Here is a 24,807-nt window from a genome sequence, read left to right as displayed (position 1 = left end):
AACAAATTATCTAATGCTTCCTTTTCGGCAGGTCTGACTTTAGCGGGGAGACTCTCCAAACAATAATAGTGAGTTTTGTTGAAATACTGAATGCAATCAAAGTGGAAGTGAAAGTTATCAGGTACACAGGCAAGGGGGGGGCTAGGGGTGTGGGGGGCTAGGGGTGTGGGGGGACGGGGTGGAGCTATACTGTGATTCCTGGTGGTGGGATATGTGCACTGGTAAAGGGATGGGTGTTCAAGCATTGTATAACTGAGGCTTAAACCTGAAAACTTTGTAACTTTCCACATGGTGATTCAATAAAAAAATTAAATAAAAAAAAAAAGGAAGGCCTCAAGCCCGAGTGACGTCCCCCTGACACATGTCACGTCTCCATCTTCACGAAGCGACTTAGAGGTTCCCACCCTCCAGTTTCTGCCACGTTTCTAGGGGGCACCCGGACACCCGGAGGGCCCCCCTCCCCCTGCACCGGGGACCACAGGAGATTCCCCCATCAACGACACTGGCAGGCAGAGGCTGTGAACCAAATTTTTATTTACACACCGTATCTAGAAGCAGATACATAAATCCTTATACAATTTCCAAAAAAATGTGCAAGAAATTACTATTTGTTTACAAACCAAAACACGTATTAAAATCAATGGACTTTGGATAATTCATTCTGCGGTGTCCTCAGTACAAATGGTGCACACCTGATTTGAAACTTACAGGAAAGTGTAAACTACAGCAATCTGGACTGCGAGTGTTAACGTCATGGCCCTCCAACAGCTATAAAGCTCCTCTAGCCCCGCACGTGTCCTTCCTTCGAAACTCTGGGGGAAACTGCTCTGCCCTCTGGACTGGGGTGTGGACCGACCACGGCCTCGCCACGGGATCGTTAGGAAAACAGATGTTCATAAAAAAAATCATCACAGGATTAAAAAAGGTATTCAGAGACACCAAATTTGTGACTACTCGCGTACCAATACTTCATTTTGGCATTTTAAACTTGCTTCTGGAAGGGGCGCTTGGTCCTCCTGAGAGTCTCCGAGGCTGCCCACTCAGGCAGCGCGATTTCACTTCCAAATTAAGACTCACACTCGATTTAAAGGCGTTAAGATTTAAAATATATTATTCTGAATCATCCGTAAAATAAATCTCATAAACAACGTGAAATATACGATTCAAATCAGCATTTCTGAATGCATTAAGGTATTCTGATCTGCAACTCTGACATTGCATACAATCGTTAAGTTTTTAGTATCCCGTTTTTCATCCCGTTTCAGTAATACTGGCTCAGAAATTCCTCTGCATACTCTGCATTTTATTTACTGTAAGTCAGCGAGTTGGCCTTTTGGCACATGATTTTTAAATCAAGACGATTGCCTTGAGTAGCTGGTTTCTTTAGAAATTATTTTGAGTTCTATGATCATTTCTGTGATGTAAGAACTTTTTACCTTCTAAGTCTTCAGATTAATTATTGCACCAAGTAGAAAGAGAACAGTTTTTCTTAGCTAGTGAGATATCATTCAAGTACTCTCTATAGTTTTATTATTTATAAAAATGCATAATAGTGTCCTAGAAAGTCTAGAAGTAGCTCCGGGTCTCCATCAGGTTTTCTGATGAAGTATTAGATGAAAACAAAATTTTCTGATTCATTTACTATGGCAAAAAGGACACGGTTTTCCTGGTTTCTTTTCCTTGCCTTAAACTCTGATCCGCAGAAACATGCAGGGGGTCCCCCGGAGGCGGGGTCCACATGTCTCCACTCTGCCACTCTAGAAAATCCAGACACTGACCCAAACTGTATCTAGACCCAACTGCAGGATGAAGGTGCCATTCTCCCTCTGTCTGCAGAGTCACTCGGGCACGTGCGCTGTGGTGCTGCGTGGTTTGTGACTCCTTGGCAGATACTTTCAAAATTGATTCCCCACCAGACTTTGAACGGCATCAGAATAGGGCACTTCAACCGCCAGGTATTTATTTCATGGCTAATGCGAAAGCACGTGAAAAAACAGGCTTTCTGCACGGAAACAGTCTCAAGACTCGCCCTTCAGAGGACACAGAGCACAATCTCGGGGACGCTCCAACGGAATCCAGAATCATCTGAACAAGAAATGACAGGGCTGGATGTTCCCATCCAGGGTGTCACGGGGAAGAGGGCGGGGAAGACGCTAGCCCACGCGGTAAGACGGATTCAGGGCAGTCCAAAGACCTCTGTGCACCACGATGTCACGGGGTGTCCACGTAAATGCTACAGGAAACACGGAGAAGCCAGCTCGACACTTAGTACGAACACACAGTGACTCTGTGACAATACCTGCCATCTAATATAGATGCACAGGGACCTTTAACTTACCCTAGCTCTATTTTTAAATTGTTTAAAAATAAATAGTTTTGCAAAAAAATAGTTTAAATGTCTTGCATTAATTTGATAACAAGTTTACAACTCTGTAATAGTTCTTACTCCAAATAGCTTATCATGAACACGTAAATTATATTATTACAGTATACTCCATATTCCATCTTACTGAGACACAGGACATGACAGAGGAGTCTTTGTGGCAAGGTACAGTCAACAGTCCACCAGAATCAAGTACCTTCCCTCCCGCAGGTCAAAATTGGAACACGGCATCGTGGCATTCTGTGGCCTTTCTTGGCAACTCTCAGTTCTTACACTAAATTGGGGGGGGGGGGCGAGGGAACGGGACCACAGATACGACAAATGACAAAACCATGAAGTCTGACCAAGGACCTTCCCACCCTGTAAAAGGCAGGAGAAAGGAAAACAGGAACCAAGGAAGAAATGACTCGAACCCCAAGTTGTGTGAAATGTTTCCCTTCAAGCTGTGGAGCTGGAGGCACTGTGGGGATGGGACAATCCCAGAGACACAGTCTCCTCAGCTCAGAGCCACTGGGAAGGAGGCTCTCCCCGCCCCCAGTAGCAAGAGAGAAAGCAACCCCGGTGCCAATTTACTTAAGATGCAGCTAAATTACAAAGACGTTGGGAACCCATTTAAATGGCAGCATAGACGGTAGGGAAAACAATTACACACAGCTCGCAGAGGTCAGCTGGTTTTTCTTTCTTGATACGCCACAATCACCACTTTCTGCCCAAGGTCACTGGGGTCTGTTTTCTTGGCGGGGGAGGAAGGAGAGGATCAAAGCTCACGCGTCTTTAGTAAAGACTACATAAAAGGACAAGATAAATTGATTTTGAGGCAATGTTTTCTATTGAAATCAGTTAATAATTTTATATATAAACTTCCATTTGTATAAAAATCAGTTCTATATCAAGTTCATCCAAGAAAACGTCGACTCATCTTGAGAGACAAAGTATTTCAACAATGAAAACATGGGTAACAAAAAAAAAAAAGAAAGAAAGGACCTGCTCTCCCAGGAACCTACGCTCACCGAAGCATTTTCTCCATGATCCTGACCCCGTCAGTCTTTATGTGTCATGCCAATCTGGACCAGAGTTTAACGACAGAAAAAGGCAACAACTTCTAGAACTGGTGGTGTAGCATGTCTTTCCACCCCCCTAAAGTAAGGCCATTTATTAAAATTGACAAACCACAAGAAATGAAGGCAACAACAACCAAAAACAGGGGACTTTTCATAACCAGAAAAATCAGCACGGCTTTTAAAACGTAATTTAGAAATGCCTGTTGGAAAAAAAGAGAGAGAGAGAGAGATTGCGGGTGGATGCTCCATCTCCCTCGCCGGCTCTGAGCCCCGCCCAACCTCCGCCCGTGTCCGTGGGAACCGGGGAGTGGTACCCATGGGTGGTGGCTCCAACACCTTCGTTTGAAAATGGGCCATGGGGGGCGGGGGGGGGGAAGAGAGAGAGGGAGGGAGAGAGGGGGGAGACTTGGCATTATTTCACTCTGTAAATTCCATTCGACTTCGGGTTGGAGACACATGAAATGTGCTTTTAATGCATAAAAATCACAGTGGATAGCAGCAAAGGACGTGTGTGGGGGGGGCGGGGCGGGGCGGGGGCGGGCTCACTCTGCTCCGCGGGGAGGAGGGGCGCCCGGGCCCCCCACCCCCACCCCGACCCCGGGGCCTCAGTAGTGCTTCTCCTGCAGGTAGGCCTTCATCTTGGCGGGCAGCGGCAGCTTCTGGATGAGGTCGATGCGCGTGGACTGGCGGATGACGAAGCGGCACAGGTACTGCAGCGAGCGCACCTGCATGAAGCGCGACACGGGGTGCGTGAGGCGCACGGGGTAGGTGGCGGCGCCGGGCAGGCGCGAGCGCGAGTAGCAGAAGGCGCCGTTCTCCGAGTCGCGCACCGAGTGCTCGATGAGGTCCACGACGGAGGCGTGGCCCTCCACGTCGGGCTGCTCGTAGAAGCTGAAGCGGCCGTTGGAGTGCTCGATGCGCGTGTGCAGCGTCTTGCCGTGCGAGCGGAAGCTCAGGCTGAGCAGGTAGCGCTCGTCGGAGCTGTCGCGCACCAGGAAGGAGCCGTCGGGCACGCTGGCCAGCTTGCCCTCGGCCTCCCAGCGCGTGATGGGGCCCCAGTACCAGCCCTGCCGCGCCAGCTTCTTCAGCTCCTCCGTCAGGCTGCTGGCGGCCAGCGCCGGGCCGGACGCCGCGCCCGCGTCCAGCCCCAAGGCCACGTGCGGCTCGGGCCCGGCCAGCGCGGCCAGGGTCCTCTGCAGGGGAGGTAGCAGGGGGGACAGCGGGGGCAGGTCCGCGCGGGGGCCCTGCAGCACCAGCAGCCCGGTCACCGCGGGCCCCGCCCCCGCCCCCGCCCCCGCGGGCTCCGCGCACAGGTCGGCGTCGGCCGGGCCCTCGGCGTCCACCTCCTCGTCCTCGTCCTCCTCGTCGTCGTCGTCGGGGTCCCCGGCGCCCGCGGCCGACACGTCCATGGGCGAGGGCGCCTCGAGCAAAGGCACGGTGTAGTGGATGTAGTCGGGCACCAGCCCCAGGACCACGGGCACGTGCGCGTCCAGGCGCAGCCGCAGCTCCGCGGGGGGCGGCCCGGGGCTCCGGGGGGGCGCGGGGCCGCCGCCCGCGGGGGGCTCGGGGCCGCCGGCGGCGGGGGGCGGCTCGGGCGGCCGCTCGGCCAGGTCCTTGCGCAGCCCGTTGAGGGCGGGGCCGGGCGCGCCGGGCGCGTGCACCAGCGCCTTGACCCGCACCTCCACCTTGATGCACGTGTCCTCCGAGGCCGCGGGCCGCAGCGGCCAGGGCGCAGGGCTGTAGTGGTGGCTGCGCAGCGACGTGGAGCGGATGGGCCGCGGCGCCCGCGCGTCCTTGAAGGCCAGCGGGGCGGAGGCCGAGGAGAAGGCGTCGTCGTCGTCGTCCCCGCCACCGCCGGGCCCCGCGCCGCCGCCCTTGGCCGCCTTGGGCTTCTGCTTGGCCGACAGGCGCCGCTTGAGGGTGCCCATGAGGCCCTCGGCCTTGGGCCGGCCCTTCCCGGCCCGCTCGGCCTCGCCGCCCGCCTCGCCGCCGCCGAACAGGGCCTCGTCCTTGCCGAAGTCGCCGGCGGCCAGCGCGGGCGGCGGCACCACCAGGAACTCGGGCTCCTCCTTGCTCTTGCTCAGGCTGAAGGACTTGCGGAAGGTCTTCAGGCTGATCTTCTTCATCCTGCCGGGCCCCACCCCGGCTGCGGCCGCACCCTCACGCACCGGGACGGCCCGCCGCGGCGCATCGAGGCGTCCCCGTCACGCGCCCTCCTGAGCCATCTCCTGGGGGGACACAGGAAAGAGACACGTCAGAGAAGGCCCTGCACCCAGCCGAGTCCCGGGCGTCTGGGCGGGCCCGGGGAAGGCACAGGCACAGACCACCCGAGACAGGCACGGCGGGGCCCAGCACCCAACCAACGCCTGGAGAAACTGGGAGCAGCACCGGGTGGCTCCCGGGGACAGAGCCGCCCCCCCCCCCCCCCCCCCCCCCCGGCGTGTGGCTGACGGTGGCTCTGCGGCCCCAGCAGGCTCCCCTCCTTTCTCCCCCCTCTTGCTCTAATGCCTCCACGGCCCACTGGGACCCAAGGAGACAGTCTCGACGTCCGTCACGGGTGAGTCACACCGCTGGGGCGACAGGGCTGCGGTTCTGTGTTGGCGCCCTGGGGACCACCTCGGGGCAGACCGCGGTGGCCCGAGAGAGGGGCCGGGGGGAGGGCAGCCACCCGCCAGCTCCCGCGCCGCCCCTGCTCGCTGCCCGGGCCACCAGGCATAAGATAAGAACCGAGTGACCACCGAGGGCAAGACCCTCCCCTCCCCCGCCCAGGCCCCCGCAGCTCCCCGAGAGAGATGCCGAGGGGCCGGGCACCCTCGCCGGCCACCCTTTCCCAGGCCCGGCCACGCTCCCGCGGCCCGCGGGGAGACAGACCTGGGACCGCGAGCCCACCCCGGGCGGCGGGAACGCCCCCCCACCCGCCGACCGAAGCAAGATCCGGTCCCCGTGCGGAGACCCTCCGGGGGCCTCCCTGCCCCGAGAGGAGACAGCTCTGCCACCTGCCAACTTGCCCAGGGGCCGCGCCGGCACCATCGTGTCCAGCAAGGAAGGGGCCACTGTTACAGTCTCGTGCTGGTGGGGGACACGACAGTCCGCCCGGGAGGACGCCGGCACGGGACCCGTAATTAGCGGCGCTGTACACCACAGTGCTTCAAATTAAAACCTTTCTTTTTCTTTTAAACTTTAAGTCATATGTTTAAGCAAGAACATTCAGAACAGCTGCTACTTTTACACTTCACGTTCATTTGTGTGCTCAGCAATCCACTACCCCAGCATGAAGATCTAACGCTAAGCTATTAACACTTTTATCTGACCAAATACAGCCATTCAGAAGCGTGCATGGGGACTGCAGTGCCGGCGAGGCAGGTCGCACTGCCGGGCAGACGGGCCGGGTGTCCCGTGGTGCCCGCGCTCTCCGGGATGCGGGGAGAGCATCTCCGGACAGCCTGGAGGTGTGCGCACGTGATGAGCGGCAACCAGGAAGGCAGCGGACGCTAATGTAAGGAACCTACTCACTTGTGAATAACAAGCATAAATCATGTCAGCATTTTAAATGGTAACTTTGAATGGTCAACAAGGAAAAAAACAATCAGTGACAACACTGAGAGCCATAAACGCGCATCAGGGAAACGAGTAAGTAGCACGAAGGCCCGGGCTGGCTTTCCGGGGGGACCCGGAGGAGGCCCCTGTCCTGCAGGAACGCCGCAGGGAACGTGCACACCCCTCGTTCCCTCATGAAGTGCTAGCTTTCAAAGCGATGTGCACCGCTTCCTCTTCACTGCTGTACTTTATAAATACAGCTGCTGAAATCATTTCTCCTCTCTTCTGGTTATGGAGTCAATGATGCTATTAAAGATAGTGTTCATTGAAGGGAAGAAAGCATTAAGTGTTTTTAGCTGAGCGTTTTATTTTTGGTTTTGGGTCACACCCGGCGGCCTCAGGAGTTACTCCTGGCTCTGCACTCAGGGATCACGGCTGGCGGTGCTCGGGGGACCCTATGGGATGCCGGGGATCAAACCCAGGCAGGCTGCACGCAAGGCAAACGCCCTCCGAGCTGTGCTATCGCATGGACCCCGCATTGTTTTTAAAATACCCAAAACAAGCTGCAAAGATATTCTAGGTAACAAAATAACCTGGTGATCTTACAGGCATGCGGACCCTGGGACGGTCTGTCGTAACCTCTGTACTAGTGACCTGGGGACACAGTCCCACCCTAGGAGAAGCGGCCAGGGCAAGTGAGACACAGCACCTTCAGGGCTAGGTCACTGCTCAGGGCGGGAGAAATCATGGCACTGGGTCCCACGACTCGCACCACTGATGAGACACATCACCGGCAGACTCAAGAGCTGAATCTAAACTATAGTTCTGACTAGAATGAAGCATAAAATACCTTTAGGGCAGTGAGAGGAGGTAAAAAAAAAAAAAATTGTTTGCTTTTAGAACAGACCTGGCAGTGCTCAGGAGTGCTGGGGATCGGACCGAGCCGGTCACAGCAAGGCGAGCGCCTGCCCCACCCGCTGTCCACGGCACTGCCCAGACCTACAATCCCTTAGACCAGCAGAAGAAGAACCCAGGAGGAAAGTCCGGTCCGAAAGTCCCTTCCAAGGAGCTGAGGTCTCGTCTGCCAGAAACCCCCTGTGGGGCAGCAGACCACGCCCTGCCACTGTAGGGGGCAGGGGGGGCACTGCCCTCCCCAGGCGCCCCGGGACGGCCTCTCCTAGGGCGGCCTGAAGGCGGGGTGAGGCCCAGCACCCCGCGGGGCGGCCAGTGTGGTCCGGCCCTGCACAGGAGCTGGGACGTCTGATCACCGATACCCACGGGATGAGAGGAAGACTGTTGAGGCCAAGCAGGAATGTTGCAGAGAAAGGATATATTGCAACTGAAAAAAAAAAGACAAAAAAGACCCTTGACCAGAGGCTCCGAGCCCCGACACCCAGGGGCCCTGCGGTCCTCGGGCAGCCGGCCGGTCTGCAGCTTCCTGCCAGGCGCCAGCCAGGTCGCGGCCCCGGCCCCGGGGGGGGCAGGGCGGGGGCGGAGGGGCAGGGTGGGGGCAAAGGGCGGGGGGGGGGCAGGGGGGCAGAGGCGGGGGGGGGCAGAGGGCGGGGGGGGCAGAAGCAGGGGGGGCAGAGGGCGGGGGGGCGGGGCAGAGGGCCGGGCCTCCCTGCGGACACTCGAGCTCCTCCTCCGGTCACTCTGTGCCGCCCGGAGCCCGCTCACGGCCCAGCCCTCGCCCCCCTCGGACCACGGGCCGCGGGGCTGTCCGACTCCCTCGCCCCCGGCCGGGCTGACTCTGCCCCCAGGCCTGGCCAGCAGCCCTCCATCCCGGCGTCTCCTGCGTGGACTCCCTGGTCCATTCGAGGAGAGAACAGGAGCCCCGGGGCCTGTCCAGCCAGGCGGCCACAGGCCCCCGGGACGTGCCCCGAACACGCGCCCCTCGGAGGCTGTGGCTCCCCAGGGCCCACCCCAGGTGCCGAGCACAGGCGCGCGTGGCAGTGCAAAGGCCCTCTGCTCCCGGGACACTGCGCAGGGCTCGGCAGAGTGGCCCTGGGGGCGCAGCGCCACGTTCCGGAACATTCCGGCCGGTGCCACTGCCCTCCCCTCCGCCAGCTGCTCCCTGAGCCTCAGGAGGGGGCCGGGGAACCCTCCGGAAGGAACCGGCCGGCCAAGGGCGGGAAGGGGCGCCCCCCAGCACCGCCCAGGGTGGCCGCGAGATGCAGCCCCGCCTCCCCCGCGCCCTCCCCGCCCCACCCCCACCGCTGGCACAAGGCCCTGTCTACACAGGCTGTTCCACAGCGCGCGCCAAGGAGCCTGCGGGGGGCTCCCCCTCCAGTGCTCCCACCGCCTCCCAGGGGAGCCCCGGATTCCCACCTCAGACTCCACAAAACTTCCAGGACCACCCGAGGGCTCGGAGGGGCTTTCCCTCTCGAGGGCCAGCGTCCTGTGGCGCGGACGCGGAGATGGACGGCGTGACGCTGCTCCCGGGCCCTGACCCCCAGACGGCAGCCTGTACAGGGGCTGCCCGGCCCGGGGGGCGCAGGGAGAGCCGAGTGGGCACCCCGCATCCTCTCCCCAGCACGGTGCCCCACCCGGCTCGCAGCTGGCCCCAAGAAGTCCTCCTAGAGAGCACTGCGGAGCGAGCACAGTGGCCCACTATGGCCGAAAGGCGCCCAGGAGCCACTGCACTGACTGGACAGGAGGCAGCGACCACTGCAGCAGGAGGGTCCGCGCCACGCCTGTTCCTCAGCCCCGAGCCCGACCCTCGGCCCCACACGCACAGCGAGACTCCACCCCAGGCACGAGAGCTGTGGAGACCCCCTGGGCCAGAGGGTCCCGTTATCTCCCCGTCTCTGGGCAGAGACTCCACCCCAGGCACGAGAGCTGTGGAGACCCCCTGGGCCAGAGGGTCCCGTTATCTCCCCGTCTCTGGGCAGAGACTCCACCCCAGGCACGAGAGCTGTGGAGACCCCCTGGGCCAGAGGGTCCCGTTATCTCTCCCCGTCTCTGGGCAGAGACTCCACCCCAGGCACGAGAGCTGTGGAGACCCCCTGGGCCAGAGGGTCCCGTTATCTCCCCGTCTCTGGGCAGAGACTCCACCCCAGGCACGAGAGCTGTGGAGACCCCCTGGGCCAGAGGGTCCCGTTATCTCCCCGTCTCTGGGCAGAGACTCCACCCCAGGCACGAGAGCTGTGGAGACCCCCTGGGCCAGAGGGTCCCGTTATCTCTCCCCGTCTCTGGGCAGAGACTCCACCCCAGGCACGAGAGCTGTGGAGACCCCCTGGGCCAGAGGGTCCCGATATCTCTCCCCGTCTCTGGGCAGAGACTCCACCCCAGGCACGAGAGCTGTGGAGACCCCCTGGGCCAGAGGGTCCCGTTATCTCTCCCCGTCTCTGGGCAGAGACTCCACCCCAGGCACGAGAGCTGTGGAGACCCCCTGGGCCAGAGGGTCCCGTTATCTCCCCGTCTCTGGGCAGAGACTCCACCCCAGGCACGAGAGCTGTGGAGACCCCCTGGGCCAGAGGGTCCCGATATCTCTCCCCGTCTCTGGGCAGAGACTCCACCCCAGGCACGAGAGCTGTGGAGACCCCCTGGGCCAGAGGGTCCCGTTATCTCTCCCCGTCTCTGGGCAGAGACTCCACCCCAGGCACGAGAGCTGTGGAGACCCCCTGGGCCAGAGGGTCCCGTTATCTCCCCGTCTCTGGGCAGAGACTCCACCCCAGGCACGAGAGCTGTGGAGACCCCCTGGGCCAGAGGGTCCCGATATCTCTCCCCGTCTCTGGGCAGAGACTCCACCCCAGGCACGAGAGCTGTGGAGACCCCCTGGGCCAGAGGGTCCCGTTATCTCTCCCCGTCTCTGGGCAGAGACTCCACCCCAGGCACGAGAGCTGTGGAGACCCCCTGGGCCAGAGGGTCCCGATATCTCTCCCCGTCTCTGGGCAGACACTGCTCGGGAGTCTGAGTATCTGCTTCTCCCTCTGCACTTCCAAAAATACACGCCATCTTTTTATAGGCTCCATCTGTCTCCCGCGGCCGCAGTCAGCCCCCGACCAGCCCACCGCGCTGCTCACCGTGGAACCTAAGCTCACACACACACCTGTGCACACTCGGGCCCGGCCAGAGGCTCCGGCAGGAGCACTCCCACTCGAGCAGGGGATCCGCCTTCAAAGGACGGCAGTGCCTGTGGGACGAGCCCGGTGCAGGCAGGGCTGGGTCCAGCATGCTCCGGGGGCCGGGGGTGCCGGGATCAGACCCGGGGCCCCAAACCTGTTGCAAAGCAGATTCCCAGCTCCCGGCCCCCTGACACTGGGTGGGAAACAGCTGGAAGACAGGATAAGTAACAGCCCAGTCTTCCGGAAGAGCGAGCAGCTTTCTTAGTGCCGTACGGCACCAGAGAAGCGGGGTTTCGGGGACTCGAGAGCTGTCCAAGAAAATTAAACAAACTGCCACTAGAACCTTCCTCGTATGCGGGACTTAGAGATTCACAGCAAGGCAGCAACACAAAAGCAAAAAGTAAAGCCCGCACAAGGGAGGACAGGTCCCTCGACCTGAGTGAGTGTGTGTGTGTGTGTGTGTGTGTGTGTGTGTGTGTGTGTGTGTGTGTGTTGGGGGGGCTGTTAAGGGAGGGGGGACGGGGACCGGGGAAACTGCGGGCGAGGGTGGAGCTGGAATCACGTGCACAGGAAACATCAGTACTAGACTATATAAATCACAGGACCTCAATCAATGAAGCTCTAAAAAACCCCACAAAGTTTATATTCCTTCCCTTGTAACAAGACGTAATTATTCTATGTTCAAATCAATATTTAAGTCCCCAAATATTCTGCTTTGGAGACTTCCTTAGCGCTAATAATTTAATAATTATTAGCATAAAGATTATCAAACTGCAGAAAAGTTTTTTTGTGTTTGTAGGTTATATCGAATCTATTATTAGAAATTTAAAATGAGAAAATTTCAAAATATTCACTTATTAATTCATTCAAAATAATAGATTCGTTACACGTCAACATGAAATCCTCATTAAATAATTCCCAAGCAGAACTTCCCAGAACTCCCTGGAGAGAAGCAGCGCCGTCTCACACTCCGGTGGCTCCTGTTCCCCCCCGGACAGCTGTGCTCGCTCACACTGGCATCTGCATCCAACCTGCTGCCATCTGCTGCCCTGTTTGCGTGGAACCGGCTTCCGACACCCCCCGAGGCGTGAGGGGAGGCCTGGCGACAGAGTGCGCACCCTCCTGAGACACCGGCAACCCTCGGGCAGTGCACACCCTCCCGAGACACCCGCCACCCCTCGAGCAGTGCACACCCTCCCGAGACACCGAGACACCGCCACCCCTCGAGCAGTGCACACCCTCCTGAGACACCCGCCACCCCTCGAGCAGTGTACACCCTCCTGAGACGCCCGCCACCCCTCAAGCAGCCTTCCCTAAGGCCGCTGCACCAGGAAGTGCAGGGTCAGTTCAAGAGCACTGCTCAGGGGGTGTCCTGAAGCCCACGGGCCGCACTCCGCACTCGGTGCTCTCCTGCTGGGCCACGGCTCACCGCGCTCAGGGATCGCGCCCGGCAGGACCCGCGGCCTGAGACGGAAGCCGGTGGGTCGGGTGTGAGGCCACCGCCTGGCGCCCCGCCGGGGAGAGCAGTGCCACTCTGCACCCCGGGGCCGGATGCCCGCAGGCCCTGAGGGGTCAGAGGGGTCACTGAGGGGTCACTGAGGAGCCACCGAGGGTCCGGCCGCAGCCTCGCCAGCCTGGTGCCGTGAGGAGCAGCACCCCTGTCCACCCCTGTCCACCCCCGTCTCGGGCCACCTGGAGGCAGACCATCTGACCAGCCAACGTCCGGGTGGCCGCGGCACGTCGGGCAGAGCAGCGGGGCCAGGGCTCCTCCCGAGGGCCGGCCCTGCCCTCTCGGCCCCCGCCCCCCCCCAGGACTCTCGGGCATCAGAGCTGAGCCCAACACATTCGTACAGCTTCATCATCGACAATTTTAAATGCCCCTTGAGAATCTTGCTTTCCCACAAACACTGGAGATGAGCACGCGGACGCGCTGGGCTGGCCACGGCAAGGCGGGAATACAGGCGGGGCTCCTGGGCCTGCGAGTACAGGGACAGTCTCGGGAGTACAGGCCACACCGGCGGGAGCACTCGCCAGGAGCCAGCGGGCGCGGCCCTGTCTACCCACAGCAGCCGGGGTGAGCAGACAGGGCGGGCCGGTTCTCCCGAGCAGGAGTCACAGAGCAGAGCAGCAGAGAGACACGGGGTGCCCGAACACGGAGAATAAGGAGCAGGCCCGCGAGTCCCTGCCAGACGGGGGGGAAGAAGAAACGCCCACCAGAAGGAAAGGGCAGGAGCACAGGACATGCAACTGTTTCTCTGTGTGACTCGGGCCCGACACTGCGCCAGTACGGAGGGGACGAGCACAGTCACCGGGAGACGCGAGCCTGCGGGTGGAGACCCCACGCTCGAGCAACCGCCCGGGAGATCCCCACGCGAGTCTCTGGCCTGCCTGCGAGCGCCTTGCTTCCCTGTCGTTCCCCGCGGGCGGCGTTCACGTGGCGACCCCCTGGCGTGGCTCCTGCCCGGCCCTCCTTCCTGCACGGGCCTCCCCACGCGGGCCAGGGAGCAGGCGCACAGGCCGGCCAGCACCAGGCCCTGAGACCCAGCCCCCAGCACCTCCTGGCCCAGAGCACTGCAGGCAGAGCCTGGAGGCCCAGGAGCTGAAACTTCTGGTCATGCTCTGACAGGTGTCCACGGGACTGACCCTCAAGTGACCACACTGAGCACTGCTGGGGAACCGTCTCCCCACCAAAATTTTATCGCATGACGTCACCATGTAAAGAAAAAAGGCAAATATTCAAACATCCTTTCTACAGAAACAGCTGATTCTAAACGGGCGACGCAGGCGGCTACAGGCCTGTGGGATCAAGGGGAAGGAAAACGCGAACAGAGAAACAAGAGCGAGGCCGCCGCAGAGGTCACTCTGCAGATGGACTAAACTTGAAATCTCCGAGGCCAGGTTACGTAAGGATGGGAGTTACATAATTCAGGCCGACCATCTTCAGCCAATGGACACGAAAACACTGGCCCAACATTTGGAAATTAATGAGTGCACACCTACTTGATTTAATTTAAGACAAAACATTCAGAGTACATGAGTCCACACTTGGGTGCATTTTTCAAATTAATGCAAAACCCATTTTATGTATTTCAGAAAAAATAAATCCTGTACAAGGATGAAAAAAGGCACATGCTACCAGAACACTAGAGCGGTGGGCCCCCGCGGGGCTCAGGGGGGAGGCACAGCCGGGAGGGACCCCCCCGGCACCACCAGGGACGCAGCCCCGAACAGACAAAAGCAAGCAGACTAGTGGGACAATCAGAACACAAACACTGCCAAAATCTCCACACCCCAAGCAGGAGATCACTGGATCTCTCTCCAGTCTAAGGAAACTGTAGGAAGAGCAGATTCACCCTGCTCAGCTGTCTACTAGCTACATCCAAAACACAGACATTCTGAAGTGTCAGGAAATCGTTCCTAAATATTATGGAAGACTTAATTAAAGGTGACAGGACACTAAGATATCATTAAAAAAACAGTAATTTTTAAAAAATCATTAAGATTTCATTAAGTGGCTTCCAGACAATAAAACTCCGTATAAAAATCCCCATGAATTAAAACTAGAGTCATCATTCTCGCCCCTGCCCCTGCCCCAGCCCGCGCCCCCCAGGGGCCCGCCAGCACTGAGCCAGCGGGTCCCTGGAAAATAACTCTAAACCGACTCGGTAACAAATCCCTGTGATTCTGCAAGGCCCTAAAAGCGGACTCAGAAATCTTTGGTCCCAAACATCCACGAAGTAAACTGTCAAGAATTAGAAGATTAACAAACCATGTTATTTCACCTCAAGGAGGTGATCGGAACTTAAAAAGGGGGGAGCACGGGGGCGGGAGCGATAGCACGGCGGGGAAGGCGTTTGCCCTGCATGTGGCCGGCCCGGGTTCGGTTCCCAGCATCCCATATGGTCCCCTGAGCACCACCAGGAGTGATTCCTGAGTGCGTGAGCCAGGAGTAGCCCCTGTGCATCGCCACGTGTGACCCAAAAAGCAAAAAAGAAAAAAAAAAGGGGGGGGGCAAAGCATGAATCTGAATTAGAAGATGGCAGTGAACAACCCAAGCTGGAGTAAACTGACACTGGTAACCAAACAACCAGCTGTCACAAGGAAATAGTAATAAAAAACACGTATGTGTGTATGTGTATATATATATCATATATACATATACATATTTAGAGGATATTAGGTAAATAATGAAGAAGAGACAAGAGCACTTTAAAGATGCCATAAATATGAACTGACCCAAAGTAGGGCTTAACGACCACTTACATGGCAAAACACGTATCCCCCGGACGTGGAGAGAAACAGGCCGGAATCGAGGCGGCTGGGAGCAGTCGAGTGCCTGAGAAGTTCCTGTCCCCGAGCGGCGGGCCGGCGGGGAACCATCTGCCCCAGGACCCCGAGAGACAGGGCAGGGGAGAGACGCGCCTGCAGAGCCCTCCCGGCCAGGCGAGTCACACAGCACCACACGGCGACTCCCGCACCCGGCCTCGCTGCTGGGCAGCCGCGCAGAGCACAGGAGCAGGAGTCCTGCTAAGAAGGGACGCTGACACCAGCGGCGAGGATCCCATCGATGACCAGGGCAGTGGCCGGCGCTACCGGGCGGCCTGCTTCTGGCACATCAGCCGAGCGGTCAGGGCGAGGAAGGAGGAAGCGCAAGGAACGGGCAGACGTCACCCGCAACCCGAGGGCGGGAGCGACAGAGTCCAGGGGGCACACAGCCAGCCCTCGGCAGGGTCCCCTGAGCACTGAGGCAGGAGTAAGCCGGGAGCACCACGGAGTGAAGCCCAAATCCAAAAACATTAACAGATGCAGGAGCTGCACAATTATTAAGAAAGAAATTTTCAGGTGACTAATTATAAAATATACACATAAAAATTACGCTGATTCTATACTTGTAAGAGGCTGGCAAAAATAAATCTTTTAAAAAGGTTATATTCAATTTTAATTGCTTCAAAATAGATAAAGATGTGACAATTCCTCAGGGGGTTCATAAACAATCTAAATATACAGAAAGACGCATCCTGCTTTTAGCTAAAACACTTTGATCCCGTCAAAATATTAAGTCAAGATCCCAAGAAAACATCCAAAACAAAATTACATTCAGTTAATTTCTAACAAACAATGAAGGTTCAGGAGCAATGTGGAGAACGAGTAGGGCGGATGAGGTGCAGAAAGCAGCAGGCGGACAGCTGAGAGCGGGGAGACCCACCGGGCTGTCCAGAGCACAGGCGTGCTGGGCACAGCGGCCAAGGGCACCGGGATGGCGAGAAACCGGGAGTGCCCAGGAAAGGCGGGCATCCACACTCCACAATCACTGCCTTGCTCCCGGCTGGACCCCCCAGCTGGACGAGCCTCACGCAGAGATTAATTTGTTGAACGGGTATGAGGCTTTTGTGACCAAAACCTGCAAGCTTTCATGGTGCCAGGGACAGACAACCTCCCCCACTTTCCCTGTACTTCCAGAAGCCCAACAGACACACACACACACACACACACACACACACACAAGTACCTACTGAGTTAAGAACTTAACTCCTGCTTTACACCCCATTAAAAATTTTGGACATCTCAAACTCCGTAACACTGATAAACCAGAAGTGGCACACCAGATTGGACAGGATGTGATGCAGAAGGCAACCAATCTCGATTCACAAAATATTAACACAGAAGGCTTAATCTGTAACGACATTTTAGCAATCTCTTATACAAGGGCTAAAGGGCTCCACGGTGAGACAGAACTATCTTCAATAACTTTTTCCTAGGGAAACGTCCTTGACCATGCTTTTAGCAAATTACTCGTAACAAGCAATGCAAAATAAACTGAGGACCTGCTATCGGGGCAGGCTCAAGGGGTGGCTAAGAAAATTGGAAATAATTTTCTCCTGAGCACAGAGCCATGAGTAATCCCTGAGCACTGGTGGATGTGTATCCCTCCAAAATCCCAAAATTTAAAAACTGGAAGAAAAAAAAAGAAGAAATGAGGGTATCACAGGGTACGAGTAAGGCTCTTACTTTATTGTCTATATCAAATTTAATGTCTGGGGCTGGAGCGATAGCACAGCGGGGAGGAGGGCGTTTGCCTTGCACGCCACCAACCCGGGTTTGATTTCCAGCATCCCATATGGTCCTCCGAGGACCGCCAGGGGTAATTCCTGAGTGCAAAGCCAGGAGTAACCCCTGTGCATCGCTGGGTGTGACCCCAAAAAGGCAAAAAATAAATAAAATTTAATGCCTGGAGGATCAAGCAACCATAAATAAATAAATAAATAAATAACTCGAATAGAAAAAGAAACCCTAAAACTCCTGGCACTGCAGACTGCTCTAAGATTAACACAGTTATCCACAGGAAAACATCAACAGGCTGGCAAACGCAAAGACTATGAATTTCTGGATCGCCCGCCAGATGGCAAAAATAAAGCCAAACTGGACGGAAGCCTCACCCCAAACCACCAACGGTTGATTCTGGACCCAGGCGTGGCTCTCAGTGCCAGGCAGAGGGAGACGAACGCGGGACAGGGCAGAAAGGGCCCTGCTCTGGCCCATCTGCGGACGCGGTCAAGCTACCAGGGCACGGACGGGCAGATGGGCGGACGGACAGACAAACAGACTGCAGGAGTGAAGGACTCCAGTGATCGAGCAGCAACCCGGAGTCTGGACCCGCTCACGGGCGAGCCCAGAGCTGCAGGGCCGGGTGCAGCATCCCAGCTTCCTGTTTGGGGGCCACTCCCGGTGGGGCTGGGGAACCCCAAGGCCAAGCCAAGGTAGCTGCGTGCGGGGCACGAGCCCCCGTGCTCTCTCCAGCCCAACCGCACTGGCACACGCACGGGACATACATGTGTTCAGACGCAACAGTCTGCACACGCTAAGGGCACCCCCGGCCATATGCAGATCGTCTGCCGACTTCCAAAACCCCACTGGAAAGGAAATTCACACACGGCATTTTCCCTCCTGAGTTCTGTGACGCTGCTGGCAAGGCTGTGGGAACTGGGCACTTGGAGCCAATTGTCGAGACTAAATTGGTACGATTTGTAGAGGACTATTTGAAAATAATCATCAGAACTCTGCATTCACACACGCTTTGACCAAGGAAGTAATTACGCTATTAGGAAAGCTTCCTTTGGGGCTCAGACACATTCCCAAATAGGAACATATAGAAAACACACTTCAACACAGCAGCAGTCACACAGACAGCTAGTGTTTCTTCACCGTTACTCTAGTACTAGTCTAGCAGTGGCCTCCAGAGGCCAGTCCTAGACCAGTGCTAGCTTAGTACTCCTCTCCACACACCAGTGCCAGCCAGCATCCACAGGACACTAGAGACCGGCCAACGGCGCGAGGCCTTCCCTTTCCGCCTCTGCTGGATCCTGGGCCCCAGGGGGGGCAAGCACTCACCCCTGGTGGGAACCGGGACCCGTGCCCAGCACTGCCGCCCGGAGACAACAGAGCTGGGGGTGCCCAGTGTCCCCCCCCACACACACACGGAGCAGCAACGGCCGAGCCCGCTTTCAGAGAGGGAGACTGAGGCAGAGACGACAGTGGCTGGCTACAGAGTGACTGCACACTTTTCCCGGAGCCCGGCGAGGCGGAAGGCAGAACCAACCCAAGCACAGGGGTCACGGCTAAAGAGGTCCGAGACCGTTGCTGGGGGACCCACGAGTAAACCTCAGAGGAAGCACCGAGCCACAGGGGTCTCTGGCACCCGCCCCGACAGCGCCCCATCGTCCTGTGCTCACGGCCGGGGACAGCCCCTCGGGTGCGAGAATGAACCCGCCGGGAAACTCGGGTATTCGCTTTCGTGACCGAAATCTGTACACTCACATGGAGCTGGGGATGGGCAACCTCCGCGCCCCTCTCCCTGCCTCCCGGGAGCCCGGCAGTGACCCCACATGGCCTCTGGTGCCACACGAGCTCACGAGCGGCCGAGACCCAGAGACCCACAAACGGGTCTCGGGAGGGAGAGCGGCTGCGAAAGGCAAGCTGAACAACGAAACGCAGGCACGGCCCACCCACGTGGCCGCGTGGCCGCACACGCACAGGGGGTCTCTCACAGGGCCGCTGGGGGTCCCGGGGCAGGGAGCTGACTCAGGTCCAGCCCCCAGCAGGCCCTGAGCGCCCAGCCCTGCCAGGAGGGACCCCTGAGCACAGAACCAGGAGTCAGCCCTGAGCATCTCCAAATGCGACCCCAAAACCCAGGAACAAATTTTTAAAAAAGGAGTGGGACAGGAGACCTGCTTTCCTCCCTGGGCCCGGCCCCCGCCAGGGAGAGCAGCAGCGGGGAGGGGGGGGCAGGGCAGCAGCACGGAGTCCACGCCTGCTCCCACCCCTCCCCGGCCAACTCCCACACCACTCCCAGCACCTCCCCCAGGCCGATCTCTGGGGGCACCGACGGGAAACAAGCCCACCTGCACGCCGGACCTCTGCGGCCTGAATCCCCCCCGCTAACCCGAGCCCCCGGCCCCGCCTGCTCAGGCACTGCAGGCCCCACACAGCCACCCGAGACTCGGTGCAGAACCCACAGCTCATCCGGGAACCAGGAGGTGCCGGAGGCGGCCAATGTAGGGGCTTCAGGGACCCGGGGCACGGCCAGAGCCCCGCACCAGCCCTCCCCCAGCCCCAGGTCTCCCCCGAAACCTCGGCCCGAGGGGCGCTGTCCCCAGCGGCGAGAAGGCAGACACAGCAGCCGGGAGAGCATCTCGGGACAGATGTGGCACGTGGTCCCGGCAGCCTCCCGGGGTTCGGACTCTGCCCCGGGAAGTCGAGAGAATGTAAAACCAAAATACAGCGACGGCCCTGGCGCCATTGCGTAGAGGTAAAAAGTCTAAAATTAAAGGCGAGAAACCTTCTCATTTCTGTATAGGAATCGTAAACAAACTTCGGGCAGATCTACACAATGGCACTTCAGAGAATTACGCAAATGAGCATTTATTCGGAGTTATAAATAATGGGGGGAAGCTCAGACTGCTTGTGTGTCAAGAACAAAAACACAGGGAACAAAATCCCATGTAAAGTGTGGTCCCGGTTATGGAGAAAGAATAGAGGGGAAAGCTGGATCAGAAATACAGAAAAGTCAGTGGCATATAAAAAACTTTCTAAAGTGTCTGCGATGTTAAACTTGTAAAATAGGCTATAACCAGCACCAAACTTTTTTTTTTAAATAAAAAAGTCTGAAGCTATGTTTGTTCTTAAGCTGCTTTTTCAAAGGAATGGCTGGACAAAACCACCAGGTTAAAGGAAAACACAAATATGCTTTTCCGTGGCCTCAGTCACACCAGGACCACCAAACAACAGAACAATGCAACAACAGAGAGCTCTCCTGTCCCACCCAAAGTTAAGTCTCCTCAAGTCCGACACTGAGCTTTAACCGAGTCTGCAGAGGCAGACACTGGCCCGAAGTAGGGAGAAAGTCTAGATGACCCCGGCAAGAAAGCTAAACCCCCAGCACACTGGTGACAGCCCCGAGTGGGACCATCCTGAACGGGCCAGGCTGAGCGGGACCATCCTGTAGGGACCAGGATGAATGAACCATCCTTAACGGACCAGGCTGAGCGGGACGGGACCATCCTGAACGGGCCAGGCTGAGCAGGACGGGACCATCCTGAACGGGCCAGGGTGAACGGGACTGTGTGGAAAGGAACAAGCCGACTGGGGCCATCCTAACGGGACCAGGCTGACCGCTCCCCGATCCCCCCCGCCCCACGGCCCCAGTCAGACCCCGACCCCAGACCCCAGCCGACAGCTCCTGAGGCAAGCGCCATCCCCTCACCCTGCAGTTCTCTGCCCCTCACAACCCCCCTGCCGCCCCTGCCAGCACACACACCCTCCCACGCCCACCCAGGGAGAACCCGAGCCCGGCTCCAGCTCAGCGGGAGACTCCGACTCCAGGCCCAGGGCTGGAATCCGTGTTCCCACACCTGTGTGCCCCCGCCCCCACCCCGGGACTCTGCAGGCAGCTGCAGAGACCTCCCTGCCCACCCGCTCGCTCCCGGCTGGGATCCCCGGGGCAGCAGCCCCTCCGGAGACCCGAGGCGCCTGGGTCCACAGGCCCTTTCTCGCCTCTCCCGGCCCACATCAACCGTGTCTCCGACACGGGGACAGAAGCGGCTCCTGCCAGGGTCGCCCGCGGCGGTCAGCTCGACTGCACTCCTGAGGCGGGGGGTTCGAGGAGCAGGACCTGGAGCAGGACCTGGAGCAGCCCCTCCCTCCCTCTCAGGCGGCACCCAAAGCCCTGCGGTCCCCAGGCTGCCCTGACACTCACAGTCCCACCGCAGCTCCCCGCCAAGGAAGCCACAACCCAGCCACCTGTACGCCCACACGGCCACCCCCACTGGCACCAAGGCCAACCCTGGGCCCGGCTCTGCCCAGGGAACTAAGGTCCCCATCACCGGTGGGGCCACCCCCGAGCTGGCACCCAGGGACAACCCGGCTGCCCGCTGTCGCTGCCTTGACAACACCATGCCAGCAGCACAGACGTGCGGCAGGAACAGAACTGCTGTGACACCTCTCGGCTCCCGGTAAAGCCCGGCCCAGCACAGGCCACGCCCCCGACAGGCCACACCCAGACAAGCCACACCCCCAACAGGCCACACCCCGACAGGCCACACCCCCCAGCTCAGAGCCAGGACTGATACCTGGGCTCGGCCACGTGTCGCCCCAGACAAAAGTGGTCGCGAGAACCTGCAGACCCCCAAAGGGTCAAGCACAGGGAAGTCTAAAGGCGAGGGCAGTGACCCTGACAGTTCTGCCGGCATCACAGCGGAATAAACCAGGAATGGATCCAAGGGTGCCAGGAAACCTCTGAGGACCCCAGTGCCCAGCAGGCCCGGGGCAGCGGGACCCCGAGGACCCCCCAGTCTCCCTCCCTGGTGAAGGGGCCTCTCCAGCCGGGCCCCGCAGTGCCCGCCCCTGTCCAGCACCAGCCCAGGGGCCCCGGGGGTCGGCCACTGCTGCTCCGCTCCCGCCCTGGAGCACGAGACTCAGTGACAAGGACTGAGGGACCGAGACTTCCAGGGGGGCATTTCTCAGCGCCCTTCCCCTGTGACCTGCTCAAAACTTTGTTCGTGGTGTGTGTGTGTGTGTGTGTGTGTGTGTGTGTGTGTGTGTGTGTGTGTGTGTGTGTGTGTGTGTGTGGTATGCGTGTGTCCCGTACCCAGGGGGGCTCAGAGCTCACCCCGGGCTCTGTGCTCAGAAATCTCTCCTGGCGGGGCTCCGGGGGCCACAGAGGACGCAGGGGGTGGGACCGAGCTGGGCACCTGCAAGGCCAGTGCCTCACAGCTGAGCCACTGCTGTGGCCTCATAAACGCAACACGGAGCAAATGCTCCTTACTCCAGTATTTAAACGCTCAGAAAGCTCCTAGGAACGACTGTAAGATACTCACTCCTGAGTCTTTATTGGGGGCCTTTTGGGTCACACCCGCAATGCTCAGGGGTAACTCCTGGCTCCGCACTCAGGAATTACTCCTGGCGGTGCTCGGGGGAGCATATGGGCTGTCAGGGCTCGAACCTGGGTCGGCCTCATGCAAGGCTAAAGCCCTCCCCGCTGTGCTCTGCCCCGGCGCTCACTGGGCCTTACCAGGGTGTGTTTACACCTACATGCCACCCACATCCTGTTTAGGCGTGCCCATACCGCACGTCAACGTGGCCCTTTGTTCTGGGGGTCATCGCAAGCAGTGTCGGGGTCCTGGGGTCACACCTCAGTGGAGCCAGAGGGTCAGTGCTGGAGCCAGCGGAAGGGGCGCTGCCCAGGCGCCAAGCACGGGCCCTAACTACTGTGCTATCTCCAGGCCCCTGGCAGGTCTAGGCCCGTCCAGGCGCTATGTGCGCTAAACAGTGGGTTTCCAGAACATTCTCCCCCCTCCTCGAGATCAACCTCACGGGCATCCACCAAGCAGGGCAGGTGCCCAGAGACGCTCCGACAGTCCTGGCCGACCAGAGCCAGAGAGCACGGCTGCTGCTCAGCGGGGACGAGGCCGCTGTCCCCTGGGAGGGGCTCTCTTACCCTTCAATCTTCACGCTGTTCCAGCGCGGTGACACCACGTGGCACCCGAGCGCTGCCTCGGCCCTGCGAGCCAAGGGTCCACAGCCGTGCCCCCAGGGACCCGGGGAGACCGAGAATTCAGTAAGATTTCAACTACAGTGGGCTGTTTCCTGACGTGTCTTCACCTTCCAGAGACACACGGACATAAAGCTAACTGGGAAGAAACAGTCGCTCTGACTCCTCTCTGCAGATTTCAAAGCAAAGGTTCCAGTTTACAGAGCAATCTCCCGATGGTTTGAACCAGTCCGCACGGAATAGGAAAGATTTCTTTCTCGCCCAGTTCGACTGACGGGACGGAAGTTTTCAGCTGAAATCATCTGCTCTACCACATCAAAGAACACGTTTCGGAGAAGCAGCCTGAGATACAGAAAGTCATCCACAGGACACTCAGCACGTGTGTGTCAGGATCCAGGGCAGACCCCACCCCACTGGGCAGGAATCGTTAAGTTACTCAGCACAGCCCGCCACACCATGGCAGTGACCCCGAGTCACCACGCTTCACAGATGGGCAAACCGGCTTCCAAGGGCCCTAGAGGGAAGTAAGGCTGCGACCCTCGCCGGCCCGCCCCACCCTGGTCTCCCCTCCCACCCCCCATCAACCACGGGAGACCAAGCCCCAGGCCACTGGTGGGGCTTCCTGACAGCGATGCCTGAGAACGTGATTTATGTGAAGAAGAACGGGAGCTGCCTGCCCCCAAAGTCAGACCTTAACACACACACACCTCACTTCAAAAGCAAAAGAAACAAACCCGTCTGGGTTAGATCCTCCGAGACCCACCGCGCCCGTCCGTACCTCCTGAGTCGAGGGCAAGGGCAAGGGAGGCCAGGGCCGGGGACAGCGTGTGGCGGGCCGGGCAAGAGGGAGGCCCGGGCCGGCGGGGAAGGGCAGCAGAGACAAGGGCCCGCCGGGGCCAAGACAGGAGTGAGATTAGGAATTCTTCCTCCTCCCCCCCACCCAGCCCCCAGGCCCACCCGAAGCCAAAGAACAACCAAAACTCCGAGTCTCGCCGTACCAAGAACAGGCGCCCGGGAGGGACAGAGCTCCAGGCAGCACCAGGGAGTTTACAGCGACGAAACCCGTCGTGCAAGTGGCATATTACAGGGGCTTCTTTACGAGGCAAGACAGGCTTCTCAGCACCTGGCACCAAGGGTGGCATCACTTCCTCATGGCACCGGCAGGTGCCCACGGCTAGATTCAGGAACAGCTAAGGACTGTACATATCAGCAGGGACAGACTCACATTTCCCTACGCCGAATGCCGTACCCCTCATCCCAGTTTCTGTTACACCCAGGGAGACTTTTACGACAGTCTTTTACTTATTAACGCAGGCACTTAAGCGGTACCTACGGCATTCCCTAGCACAGAACCACAGTCCCTCTCCGTGGGAGAAAACCCACATTTTTGCTCCTACTGGCCTATGCAAATCCTCCCTTATATTTTTCTTAACTCCCTTCATCCTCACTAATTTTGCGTTCATAGGGTTAATCTGTTCTATAGGAGTCTTAAAATGTATCAGCACAGAATCGTTCATACTGTTTAAAAACATACTCCTAAGAAAGATGGTGTCTGAAAAAAATCTTACTTGAAATTTACCACTGATTTCAGAATTTTGTGGTGCCCCAGGAGATTAGCTCTACACACCCTCGCGTGTAAATGTCACCACCTCCACAGTTAAGAGAAATTTTTTTAAAAAAGAGGAAGATGTCCAAAATATGAAGTAAAAAAAA

The 24,807-nt window shown here is 58.3% G+C and overlaps 1 protein-coding gene across 2 annotated transcripts in view; it reads right to left on the bottom strand.

The window, feature by feature from the left end:
• Positions 1–517: 517 nt before the first annotated feature.
• Positions 518–24,807, bottom strand: part of SOCS6 (suppressor of cytokine signaling 6) — a 29,281-nt gene continuing 4,991 nt past the window's right edge. Inside the window, exons 3-4 of one of the 2 annotated variants that reach the window (XM_055126644.1) lie at positions 4,275–5,672; positions 518–4,169 (exon numbers count right to left, since the gene is read on the bottom strand). In XM_055126644.1, coding sequence (XP_054982619.1) covers positions 4,050–4,169; positions 4,275–5,570 — 1,416 coding nt within the window. In that variant the 5' untranslated portion in view covers positions 5,571–5,672 and the 3' untranslated portion in view covers positions 518–4,049. Of the gene's footprint in view, positions 5,673–24,807 lie in introns of both variants that reach the window. The other variant, XM_055126643.1, reaches the window with a different exon arrangement.

This window comes from Sorex araneus, chromosome 2 (genome assembly GCF_027595985.1).
Source record: "Sorex araneus isolate mSorAra2 chromosome 2, mSorAra2.pri, whole genome shotgun sequence".
Lineage (NCBI taxonomy): Eukaryota > Metazoa > Chordata > Mammalia > Eulipotyphla > Soricidae > Sorex > Sorex araneus.
The sequence above is the reverse complement of the archived record's forward strand: the minus strand, read 5'-3'. Positions and strand labels throughout refer to the sequence as shown.